Source organism: Coniophora puteana, assembly GCF_000271625.1.
Source record: "Coniophora puteana RWD-64-598 SS2 unplaced genomic scaffold CONPUscaffold_9, whole genome shotgun sequence".
Taxonomy (NCBI): Eukaryota; Fungi; Basidiomycota; class Agaricomycetes; order Boletales; family Coniophoraceae; genus Coniophora; species Coniophora puteana.
In genome coordinates this window covers 1,811,167-1,823,175 of record NW_006913061.1, presented here as the reverse complement: position 1 = coordinate 1,823,175, position 12,009 = coordinate 1,811,167, and the positions used below count along the sequence as shown (strand labels likewise).

General features: G+C 51.4%; 4 protein-coding genes across 4 annotated transcripts; 2 read left to right on the top strand and 2 right to left on the bottom strand.

Annotated features, from left to right (window-relative positions):
* Positions 1-97: 97 nt before the first annotated feature.
* On the top strand, positions 98-3,010 carry CONPUDRAFT_83588 (actin-related protein). The gene is made up of 14 exons (XM_007772799.1): positions 98-182; positions 239-364; positions 421-661; positions 713-916; positions 998-1,147; positions 1,198-1,308; positions 1,359-1,474; positions 1,525-1,678; positions 1,736-1,840; positions 1,896-2,006; positions 2,057-2,138; positions 2,199-2,598; positions 2,651-2,813; positions 2,880-3,010. The coding sequence occupies exons 1-14, from the start codon at positions 109-111 to the stop codon at positions 2,925-2,927; spliced, it is 2,085 nt and encodes a 694-aa protein (XP_007770989.1). The 5' UTR covers positions 98-108; the 3' UTR covers positions 2,928-3,010.
* Positions 3,011-3,060: 50 nt separating this feature from the next.
* CONPUDRAFT_138470 (uncharacterized protein) lies at positions 3,061-4,378 on the bottom strand. The gene is made up of 5 exons (XM_007772798.1): positions 4,279-4,378; positions 3,837-4,215; positions 3,766-3,780; positions 3,381-3,719; positions 3,061-3,299 (listed from the first exon to the last, which is right to left on the bottom strand). Exons 1-5 carry the CDS (start codon positions 4,367-4,369, stop codon positions 3,206-3,208), a joined length of 918 nt encoding a protein of 305 aa, XP_007770988.1. The 5' UTR covers positions 4,370-4,378; the 3' UTR covers positions 3,061-3,205.
* Positions 4,379-5,218: 840 nt separating this feature from the next.
* Positions 5,219-7,188, bottom strand: CONPUDRAFT_74796 (uncharacterized protein; the record flags this gene model as incomplete). The annotated part of the gene is made up of 6 exons (XM_007772359.1): positions 5,219-5,311; positions 5,561-5,700; positions 6,139-6,417; positions 6,606-6,677; positions 6,770-6,907; positions 7,113-7,188. The coding sequence occupies 6 exons, from the start codon at positions 7,186-7,188 to the stop codon at positions 5,219-5,221; spliced, it is 798 nt and encodes a 265-aa protein (XP_007770549.1).
* Positions 7,189-7,896: 708 nt separating this feature from the next.
* Positions 7,897-10,127, top strand: CONPUDRAFT_107631 (uncharacterized protein). The gene is made up of 2 exons (XM_007772797.1): positions 7,897-9,091; positions 9,223-10,127. The coding sequence occupies exons 1-2, from the start codon at positions 8,326-8,328 to the stop codon at positions 9,834-9,836; spliced, it is 1,380 nt and encodes a 459-aa protein (XP_007770987.1). The 5' UTR covers positions 7,897-8,325; the 3' UTR covers positions 9,837-10,127.
* The last annotated feature ends 1,882 nt before the right edge of the window (positions 10,128-12,009 follow it).

The following is a 12,009-nucleotide window of genomic DNA, read 5'->3' as shown; positions in this document are numbered from 1 at the left end:
CCTCGTTGTCGAGCTCATTCAAGGGGATCCGGATTTGTTTGTCCTTCAACCTCAACTTAAACACAACTTCTCCAATTTCGTTCCTGCTTGTTTTTAGAGCTTCATACTATGCCTCGAGGGGTACCCAATGCCAAGAAAGATGAATTTGGACTACGATATACGTCCTTTCATGTCCCTTTGGCGTAAGCGTTTCTTACAGTACATCTGTAACTTCTGATCTCTTTTGCCTGATCAATAGACAAAATCCCAAGCATATGGGTACGTCGTACTTGAAGAGTGACAGCCAGACGTTATGGGCCAGAAATGCTGCCCGGAGGCAAAAGGCTGCTGAAGTTGACCCAGCTGCACAAGTATCAGACCAGCGGTGAGAGCATAAACAGTGCCTTTTATTGGTATCTTGAACACTGAGTCCTCAGGTAGACGAGGATCTCAGACCATTGTCATACATCCTGGATCGAAACTCATGCGGATAGGCAAGGCATCTGACGTCACCCCTGTCTCTATACCTACTGTTGTTGCGCGAAAACAGAAACCTCCCGTGCACCCCCCGGAGTTCAGGGAAGGGGTTTCACGGCCTCGCAAAAGAGCCTCTCCACCTACACCCCCCACCAGTTCTCCGGTTGGTGACGAGTATGCTGTGCAATTGGAATCTGATGACCCAGTGAGATCCCTCAATTCGACTTACCTCCATATCATACTCAAGAATGCCTAGTTCGATGCCAAGCTAGCATCTATTACGGTGTCTTTGAGGGAACGTATGCGCTTCTATAAGCTCAGAGTTACACCAAACGCCGCGAGCATCGCGTCGTCTTTCAATGACCAATTTAAACCAGAAACTATACCTGAAGCCAATGACCCTTTCAGGGTGGAATGGATACAGAAACCGATCAATGAGGATGTCCTTGTTGGAGAAGCGGTGAGACGCTCATGTCACTTCATAATCTTTCAGTTAGCTAAAGATGCATGCTTATAGGCCCTGCGACTTGGTGATCCGCAGGTGTTGGACTACGTGGTTCGGTGGCCGACGTATGGACCCAACTTCAATACGAGAGATTATCCTTCCATCCAGATGATCGCAAACGACATTGGCACGATCATCGAACACACGCTGAGAGAGAAATTTTCCATTTCCAAATCTCAGTGCAAGGTTAGTCAGACTCGTACTTCCAGCTACGTAAGATTGACTCCACTTGCTAGGATTATTCTGTAATCCTTGTCATCCCAGACTTTTACGACAGAGATTACGTGCGAGAATATGTGAACATTCTAATGTTGGACCTGGGTTTCAAGCAGCTGTGTGTACTGCAGGTAACTTTCGCCTAGCATCTTTCCATCGGTGTTCCCCATACTCTTTCTAGGAATCCCTTGCTGCTACATATGGTGCAGGGATTAGTAATGCCTGTGTCGTCGATATTGGAGCAACGTGTACTAGTGTCGCCTGCGTGGATGAAGGCCTCGTGATTGCGGATTCTAGGTCAGTTTATGTCTTGCGTATGCTTCTAGCGTTAACTGTCAGTCCGTTAGAATGTCGCTGAATATGGGAGGGGACGATGTCACTGAGTTCTTGTACGTGCTCCTGGACCGTATCAGCTTTCCGTATCGCGAGATCAATCTTGCTCGGTCCTATGACTGGGGCGTAATGGAAGACCTGAAAGCGCGCTTATGCACCTTGGCCGAGGTAAGAGATCGTTCAGTCCTGATAGCAAGGAAGGGACGGTTAATCAGTCTGTGTCAGGGTGATGTTGCTCTTAATTTGTATGACTTCGTTGTTCGTAGACCCGGGAAACCCACTGAGAAATTTGGGCTGCGGGCGTATGATGAAGTGATCTTGGCTCCGATGGTGCGTGCGATCTTCCATGCATATGTTTATCGTCCCTCTAACTCACGCTGTCCAGTGCATATTTGAGCCACGCGTCATTGAGTTCGACAGGAAGAGGGTTGGGTTTCGGCCGGTCAGCCATGCGGACGTCACAGAAGAAATCATAGAAAATCCTTCTGATCACGTCGTAAGTTTCATATTGGCATAGGCCTACTCACTCGAACTTAACAATAATAGACGCAAGCAATGATCATATCTACGCAACACCTTCTACCCTCGCCGGTGACTGTTTTGGAGGCCCAAAATGGCCTATCACGAGGTATGCAACGTCGTTTATTCGTATAAAAAAATTCAAGATGGAGTAATGACCTCTTATCAGACACTGTACCCAAACAGGAGCAACAAGACGTCCCACTTAGTTCCACTGCCACCTCCATCGGAGACGCACCAGCGCAATCAACGTCTACGGACTCGACTGCTGAGGGAACCGCAGATGCGCCGATGGAAATTGTTGACATTGAAGGGGAGGATAAATCCACGGTACCCCCACCAGCTCCCAGTCAGAGTGCCCCGCCGCAGTTGCCACCTCCGACAATTAACCCCAGCGGCTTCGCCATTGACGTCTGCTTTGAAGCCAGCAAACTACCACTCGATGTTGCCATCTTCAACAGTGCGAGAGCCTCAGGTGGGGACGAGAAAATACGGAAATACCTTCAAGCTGTCCTTGTTATCGGAGGCAGTGCCATGATCCCTGGTATGGCTCATGCTTTAGAGAGCAGGTAGATTTTCTTGAAGCTTCTGGAAAAGATTTGTTTCATATCAGGTCCCTAGATTGCAGGCTATCGCTACTCCGCTTGTTCCTAACATGGAAAAAGTTCAAATAATTCCGCCTCCCAAGGGGGTCGATCCACGGGTCCTTGCTTGGAAAGGCGCCGCCGTGCTGGCTAAGATGGAGTCGGCGGTCGCAGATCTCTGGATCACACCAGCAGACTGGGTGAGTCACGGCCGTCACGACGTCGCGCCGCACGCTTTTTCCTGACATAACTTTTGTCTTTCTCAGGATATATTGGGGATGCGCGGGCTTAAAGAGCGGTGTTACTACCTTTGACGAACTGGTAATTTGGAGATGTAGAAGTCCACACAGGTATACGAGTGGTCTGTATCCCAATTATCCCCAAGAATGAGAATCCCACGTTTCTTTCCAAGAACAGTCGTATCCTGGTCAATGTCATACCATGACATTGTTCGGACACGAGGCAAAAGCGCACGGCTCTCGTACATGATGAAGATGGTGCTACAACGTGGGCCGAGAATACTCGGGAGATTACGAAAGGCGGTTATGGTGATGAAAGGCGTTAAGACCGCTGTCATCGGGCTTCTGCTCTCTTACACCCCGAGCCGGGATTTGAAAGACACGAAGTCCACCGACTTCATGCGTGCCCACGATGAAGTGAGAAATTTCATTTCCTCGCGCCCGTTCCTATGACGGATGCGTTCGCATTTGTAGAAAACATGAGGCCTTGAGAATAAGCCATCCTTCTCCGGGGAAAAAAGTACTCACCTTCGCCGGTCTAGCCAATCCGTTTTGGCAGAACCATCACCAGCCCAGTCCATCAAAGGGCTTGATGGCGATAACGTGAATCCATTAACATCGGCTTCCAAAAGGTCCACGGCATTCTCGATGACGGTATCAAGTGCTCGGTTTGGAGTGAAAGGGAAAACTGCTCGGCTCTGGCTCGATCCCAGACATAGAAATAGGGGCGTTCGACACAGCGGGCATTCCACGTACTCGTGCCAAGTTCCGCACGCACTGTGGAGACGCGAGAAAAGCGACTTCAAAACGCACAACGCACAGAACGAGTGACCACAAGACAGAGGGTTTAGAATGTACGGGCAAGCCCTGTACAAATGGTCAGCACCAGAAAAGTGGGAAGGAATCGCCTTACATGACTTCATAGCAGCTGTGTGAAAAACTGCACTCAGTGTGAAGCTTCAGAGAAGTAACAAAAAGGCCCACAGAGCGCAGCTAAATTGCTCCTCCAGTGACTTCAACTTGGCACTTGCTACGTCTTCGAGAGAATGCTGCGTCAGTAGACTCTTCGTTTCCCTCATGCAGGCCAGCTGTGATTCTAAATGAGCGCATTCTTCCTGCAACTCTCTTATACGCTGAGATGCCTCTGCCATGCCATACCCTTGCGCCTTGGTTCCAACATGTCGAGGGGGTGGAGCCAAGAGGGCGGGACTGCCTCTCTGGTTTGTATTGCTTGCTCGAATCCGACCCAAACCCACGGGCTGAGGGCGGCGGATCCGAGGGAGCGCTGGTACTACCACCTGAACTCTCGTTCTTCTTTTTGAGTTTCTCAAGTGGCGAGCTTCGTCAATTGGTGTTTCGGGAACTACCAAACCAGTATCCCCCTTTCAGCCTTTGCCATGTGCTTGAAAGTGTACATAGCGTTCACCTTCGCCTTTCAGCCGTGAAGAGCGTCTCAAACTCTGCCCACGAGAGTTACGCGTCTGTCTGCTCGCTGAGGGTGTTTCTGAGCGGACCATGATAGTCAGGACCAAAGCTGTAGGCTAGCCAGGGCGTTCCCGTTGGTCACCCATTTGGAAGAGCGTGGAGCTGGCGCCTGGGTCACGTGAGATACAATAGATTACATATAGCTCACAGTTCACATAAATCTTCAACACCACCTTCAACGTTCTGTTTCCGACGTCAATGTTCTCGTGTCCTTCTATTTGCTTCATGAAACCCTAAAAATCATCTCTCTCTCTTTTTCTTTCCGTGTTCCAGCTCCCAAAAAGGAAGTCTCAAAGAATGTTTTGCCAGACGTTTCACCCGACTAAGTCTCAAGCTTTGTTTGCCTACAAGGAGAGTTCAGGGTTGCGATTGCTTGCGAGTACACCACCTGTGAACAATCAACAATCCTGATCTCATGCCATCCCGGACAGATAGTGACGTATTGCACGCATATGTTGGTACGTCTTCAAATGTCTCTGTACCTGATCAGACCTTAGCATCGTCTTTGGCGCGTACTAAGGCATCAGCGACTCTCAGTGACCATAATGCCGTTATAATACAGAGCATATGGTTTTCGGTGTGAGATAGCTGTCAACCAATATCTCCCAATATCCCTCGACGCTCGTCGAGATTAGGCTCCCGAAGTCCGAGATTCTGACATAATTCCCCGGGCTGCATCCGAGTGGGGACGCCTCCTTAGGACCAAAAAGGCTGGAGTTTTGCAGCGACTTACATGTTAACCAGATGGTCCTTCGACTTGCTGATCCATGTTGATGAAGGTGCAAAATGAAAAACTTTGTTCGCCGCGTCGTGATGTCCAATGAATGATGAGGTTCTCGGTGATCCACCAACCTCAAGCCGTTCTTTTCGTCACTACCAGATCAGGAGGATAGAATCATGGCCATTATCGTCACGATCGATTCTTGCACCATTTCCAGCTGCCACGAGACCAGAGTTCCTTGCAGCGTCATGCCCTGCAGCATTGCAAGCATATTCAATTCAGACAAATACAGGTTCGGTTAAACTATAGATCTACTCAATGTCATATGGTTCTAGGGGCTGGCCAGGTACAGGGCTGAAAATACTGGCGACGATCTTGAATACTTCCGCTCAGTGTTCTGTCGCTCACGTTCCCCTCCGTACAGAACTGTTTCGTGATCTCAGGTGTTGCTGGCTGACTGCCCAGTGTGCAGGTCGTTGTCATTGTCTATCTCACAACTCACACCGTCTACTGATCTGCAGGGCAACCAAGGCTTTCTTGGCTTCAGGTGAACTTGAGGTTCGGATGCCTCCTGGAATGCCTGTGATCCATTTCTCGCTTTCTTAAGGTAAACCTTGTACGCCACTGTGACTCCAAAACCGACTGCACAGAACCTTATCTCAGGTCTCTGAGCAAAAATCCGACAACGGGTCTCTCCTCTCTCCTTCGTCGTTCAAACATTCAAGCTGAATCTATTGAATATCTACGGGCGGTTTTATCACCGAGTGGTACAAACAGGGTGCAACTAAAATTCCTTATAGATGTGCTTATCATCATTCCAGGGCAAAATAATTCTGGCATAGAAAATTCAGTTGGTGGTGACGGCTTTCAAGTTGATCGGCATGTTATAATATTAGAACCAGAAGGCGACATCTTCCGATGAACGCGCCGGTGGACCGCAAGGATTTGCTGGTGTGCCTGGCGCCAGGGGTTCCTTTATGTGGGCGTGAGTGTCTGCTGAGTGTCTGGATAGTTATCTTCCATTCGAATTACCTCCTTGCTGTTGATTGGGCAGATGTGCGCGCGACCTGAGTGACTAACCCAGCTGCCTGCGGGGGATCCAGATGTGTGGTGGGAGCTTCCATCCAAATGGTGCATGGGGTAAAGTTGGATACGTGGGTGAGCTCTCGATGCACCCATCCGCCCGAGCGGGAAGATTGTCACGGGTCTCTCGATGCCTGACCGTGTCTGCGACCGCGATCCCATACAGGTCGAGCTGAGGGACAAATGCTGTGACAGTTTCGTCTGATCCCCGGGTCATGCATGTATCGAAAGGTAACATTGCATTGACGTGGAGACCGGGCTCATTTGTGAACATATCTACCAGGGTGCAAGGAACGCAAGACGAAAATGAAAAAATATTCAGCGCTACACATTGCACGATGAAGATAGGCGGGATGTCGACGTTGCGGCATGAATTCAGGCCCACCGAAGCGGCGATGTCCATTGGCCGGTGGCGTTGGCTTGTCAGCCTGATTCGAAAGAGCTGGGGGGCAACAGACGCCCACGTGTGTAGAGCGTTTGGAAGGTGAGGATGGGAAGATGGACGGTAGCTGGGTTTCCAACTTTGACGTTCAGATCTTGCGATAAAAATGTTTGCATTTTGGACGGTGGATTAGTGATAGGGATGTGAGCGCATGTGAGCTGTGCCCGGACGAAACTGACAATTTACTACCGTGCGCAGCGTAATGCTGAGCGGGTCCAGCGTAGATTGAGCCGAACGACTTTATCATGGTCGGACGTAGGCCGGGGCGGTTTGGCTCTATCAAGCGGTCTATGTATGTCGAAACTCGAATGACGTTATCGTTACCTACAGACGCGGAAGAAGACGATGCTTGCGTTTCGGAACAGGAAGCCCGGATGGATGAAGAAGAAGAAAAGATAGGCTTAATCGGGTGATATTGGAATATCTGCTGATGGCGGGGCCGAGAACAACACGCGAGAAAGCGAATTGCGAGACGCCGGAATCAGGCCCGAGCGGGGCAAACGGACGCTGGGAGAAAGTGGGAACATACCTGGTGGTGTAGGGTGCTGTCTGGTGGCCTGGTCTGGTCTGGCGGTTGTCTGCGCAGTCGCCGGGGGCTGGCTCATGGAAATGGTGGGACGGGTGCACTGGGAGACAAGACATAAGGTGTGACATACCTCTTTGTGGAAGGTGGGCTGACGCGTGACCCCGCCGGGAAAGGCGTGCAGGAGCCAAGTAGCTGGAATCAGGGTCAATTTGAAAATGACGGCAAGCTGTGTTTGAGGCTTGTCCGGATCTGCGATCTGGTTGGATGGAGAAGAGAAGCTGCGTGACGTGTCACGGGGAAGGCGAAGTTATTGGAGAGATCTGAGATCGGACATGCTCAGATCAACGGGGTGGGTGAACAGAGATGCTACGACCAAGTCAGTAAAGTACGCCGACCGTCCAGCCTGCCCGGGCCAGTCTCCTACCAGTCTCCGTATCGTTGCACAGTCATATCTCCATAACATTCCGCGTTCCAAGGCGCCGCCGGCTCTGCACACGATTAGTCTCGTTGACATTCGCATCGCTCTGACCACTCCCGCTCCGAAACCCTGGCAAGTACGCTTTCCCCGGCTTTCTCTGCATGCCGTATATTAACGACGCTTCCGATCGGTTCGACTCAAACTCGATCCATCCTCTTCATCTGTCCGTTTCTTATTTTTCAGGTCGGGTCTGGAGCGACTCAACACGCCACCCTCTTGTCCCTCATGCATTCTGACCTTCTTATCCAGCAACCACCGTTTCTCCCTCTCGAGCCGCCACATCATTCTCCCAAGCAGCCTCGGAGCAGTATTGCCTTTACGCTTGATAACCTCTCCAACCTCCTCAATTCCTACAACCCTACCGCAGACAACCTGGACAAGTCACTCTTCTCGGCGTCCTCGCCTTCGGGCAACTACCATTATAGTCCCCGCGTAGCGAGACTTGGACCAGACGCTTCTTCTGGTCTCAACCAGCTGTTCGAAGATGCTTCTGCTTCTTCTGCCCAGCACGCGTACCGGTCGCACCTCCAGTCATACCATCCGTCTCGGCACTCTGATCCTGTTTCAAATGATGATGTAGTTCCTCCTTGCACGCTTCCTCAAAGCGCTGATGTATCCCGTCCTGTCTCGTCCTCGCCCTCCTCTGTCGAGGCTCATCTTCCCTCCTTCCCTCCACCACGCAGCGCGCCTCATCATCAGGACACGTTTGCGCCCCCGGAGCCTTCCATTGAACCCAATATGGATCGGTACTCGATGACAAACCTTACAGATCGCTACTTACGGGGTCCTAACAAGACAGCACTTGGACACTACCCTCAACACGATCAGCGTCGTATGTCTGAGCCCTCCGTCCACGGCCCCGTCTATAACGGTCATTCTGCCCCAGCCGTCAATATCGCAGGGTCTGGGCGCTATCAGCAACTACAGCATGAGTTCACACCTGTGCACACATCACCACGGTCATATGAGAGTTACATTACATCCAACCTTCACCGTACGCTCAGCTCTGGTGATCAATCGGGATCGCCATGGAAGGAGGAAGAACAGCCCATCGCTCTCCCGTCTTATACAGCTACTGGCTTCGAAGAGCCTATATCTCCATTAAATGCGACCTTTTCTGGTGGGGAAGGCTCCCCCGGCCTCACTCTTGCCGGCGTCGGCGCCTATCCAACATACACCGATGACTACGGACCGTCACCACCAGGTACGGGTACGTCAACGTCCTCCAGCGTGTTAGGCAACCGCTCGCTGGCCGATCAAAAGTCTCACCAGCACCAGCACTCTGGCAGCAGCGGCTCTGCAGGAGGGACGCCAAATAGCAAGCAGTACTCGTTCGTTGCACTTCCCGGGAATGCCGTAAGGAAACGCCCACGCCGCCGATACGACGAGATTGAAAGGCTGTATCAATGCTCGTGGCCTGGCTGTACCAAAGCGTACGGAACCCTTAACCACCTCAACGCACATGTCACGATGCAGAAGCACGGTTCGAAACGAAGTCCTAACGGTGAGTAAAATTAAAATAAATAAACCAAACCCTTCTCGCCTCGCCCACTTGCACGGCCGGTGGGGGATTTCTCCACTTGCGACTCCGTTCTACCGTAGATTAATCAGATATGCTGATCAGCTCCTCTGTAGAATTCAAAGAGCTTCGCAAGCAGTGGCGGAAGGCAAAGAAGGAGGAGGCCGAAGCTCGCGCTCTCAGGACTGCCGCCGCTCAGGACCATTTCCACATCTCACGAGGCTCTTTTGACCTGCAGTCGTATGACATGCACCACCAACAGCAACTTCAGATGGGCCGAATAGACAGGTACGGCCAACATTTGGCGCAAAACGGCGACTATCACCACGACCAGGCCGACGAATACGGTCTACCTACTGCTCGGGAAGGCATGTTTGTACGCCGTGATCACTTTGGTGCCTTTGAGCCCAGCTACTCCTCCATGCCTGGCCAGCAACTTCAATATCCTTCCGCGGACCCCTCGAACGCCGTCTTGAACCGACTTCCGCCCGATAGCACTCTCCTAACACCTCTTCCTGGCTATGAGTCCAACCCCATGGCCAACGACGGCAGTGACGTTTATTTGGGTGGCAGCTACGAGCTCTATTCGAATGATGCTCGCCCCAGCTCCCGTCATGACTCTCTCAACGGTTATCCTGTCGACCGGAGACATAGCCTGTATTCGGGAGACAGCAGGCCGCGTTCAGGACACGCCGATATTCGGCCCCGCGACGGGTACGGCCAAATCTGAATGGCGGCAATATGATACCCCTATGGACTGGACCGCCTTCATCAGCACCCGCCCGACGCGAGGTTCATGGTCAAATTTACAACCAGTCCACACTTTGCAACGTGCTTCTCTATCTCGCATCGATCTTTCCGGCTGCTAGCGCCGCAATTCGTATTCGCCGCGTCACACTCTGTCAATATAGTTATTTTACATATGATCTCATTACTGTATACAGTTTTCCTATATTCTCTACCATGACAAGCCTAGCTTATCACCACAATACTGCAGTTGTCTCTGTACAGTAGTCTAATTGGGGGGTGCAGCTAATTTTTCTTTATCTTGTACAAGTATGATACACATCTTTGTTAGCCTGCTAGGTCATGTTACGGACGGGACGGACGGGATGTTTCCAATGTTATCACACTCCACCAACACCAGCAGGATTCAACGTGACGCTTCATTCTTTCACTGTCTGTCAGCATAAGTTTCGCATGGATATGCGCCCTTGAACGCGTTTTCCAGTCATACACAAGAGTGCGAACCTTAGAACGCGACTACGAATCTAAAGTTAACTTTGCCCGCCGCATCGGGTGGACTTGCTTGTTTGAGCGTTCTTATTGTTGTGTGATGGTATGTATTGTTTTGTCGAGCTCGGCTTCTGTGCTTCATACAGACATCTGTGCACGCTGATTGCGACTCTCACCAATCCAAACTTTTTCCCAGGCGCCGTCTTCGACTGCGAAGGCCGGGGCTGATAGCGTTTGAGAAGAGTGCCAGTTCTTGTCACTTGGTCAGTCGGCATCGCTCGCCGAATGTCAATGATTCATCCGCTTTGGTCCTGTGGCCCGACTCTGTCCTACTGCTCTTCCGAGGATCCGAACGCGAATGCATGCATCGCATGATTATTCTTGTCCAAGACTCGGAGTCCGAGCCAATCGCGCTGTCCTCCAAGTTCACAGGTCCCGAGCATCCTGGGCACGATGGTCGGCCAGCGATCAGTTCTTCTTTGGGCTTATTTTGGCTTTCGAAGCAGGCAGCACATTGCTTCGAGGAGATGGACGCTGTGTCTCAACGTAACGTTCGCGTGGGCTTCACACCAGAAAACGGCAAATCTAGAACAGGAAGCTGGGATCACCATATTGCGTCAGGTGGATGTTCCGACCCCGCACCGGGCGTGCCGGGATGTGCCGGGTGTTGACTGCTGTTTTCGGCGTTCGCTGTCTTTCAACAATTTACCCAGTCAGCTTCGACGAACTTCGACGTCGTTGCAAGAAGCTTCCGCCACTCGCGTCACTGAGTCTGAAAGTTTCGAACGTGCCATCAGCCGACTGCGATGCATCTTCTCCTCTCACGATATGCGCGCACTTGTTGACCCACTCGCCGACTTCCTTGCATTCTCGCCGCGCCGCTGAGCGCCTCTTGACACTTTGGCAGGCCAATTAATTTGTAGTTTTATGATCTTCCGAAATAATCTCACCTGAAAAAGCTTGGGGGTCCATACTCACCCACGTCGTGTGTGCAGAAGCTTCTTCCGCTGTCAACGCTCATGTCGTTGAAATCAGCGCATTCTTGATTTCATGTCATTTTCGATACCCGAAGCTACGCGAAGACAGATGGGTGCGGAAAGGGCCGAAGAATGCGAAGCGACAAAGTCTCGTGCCAATTCAAAGTGCCGCCAAGCGACCTGAAGCGCTCGCTGATGACGCCAAGTTGACGCCTCTCATGGCGGCCAGTACTAGCCAGTACTTGAGACGGACCGTGACCATCAATGTTCGCAGAAAGTTCTTACAGAAGTCAATTTGCTTCTTCCGCCTTCGCGGCCTTCCGACTTTGTATACCTTTGATTACCTCCCAGCCAGCTTCACGGGTGTTTCTCATGATCATCATGACAGCATGCATAATGCCAACACAAACGTTCGCGTCGAAGTGCAGACATGCATTACGTATATGCCGTGCACCGAGGTCATTACTTTAACTGAACCACCGAACCACTCACCGAGATCCACCGCCACTTGGTGCAATAACTTTCTACTTAAAGTCTGTCAGTCGTCATCTCACCTGGGCGCATGAAACGTGAGGATCCCCGAAACCCACGACGCTGTCGCAAGTGTCATTCGGCCCCGCCTCAAAATGCAGTTCAGTGAATTATCGATCGGAGGCAGCTGTGTACTGCACCCCATTGCACTGACACCTC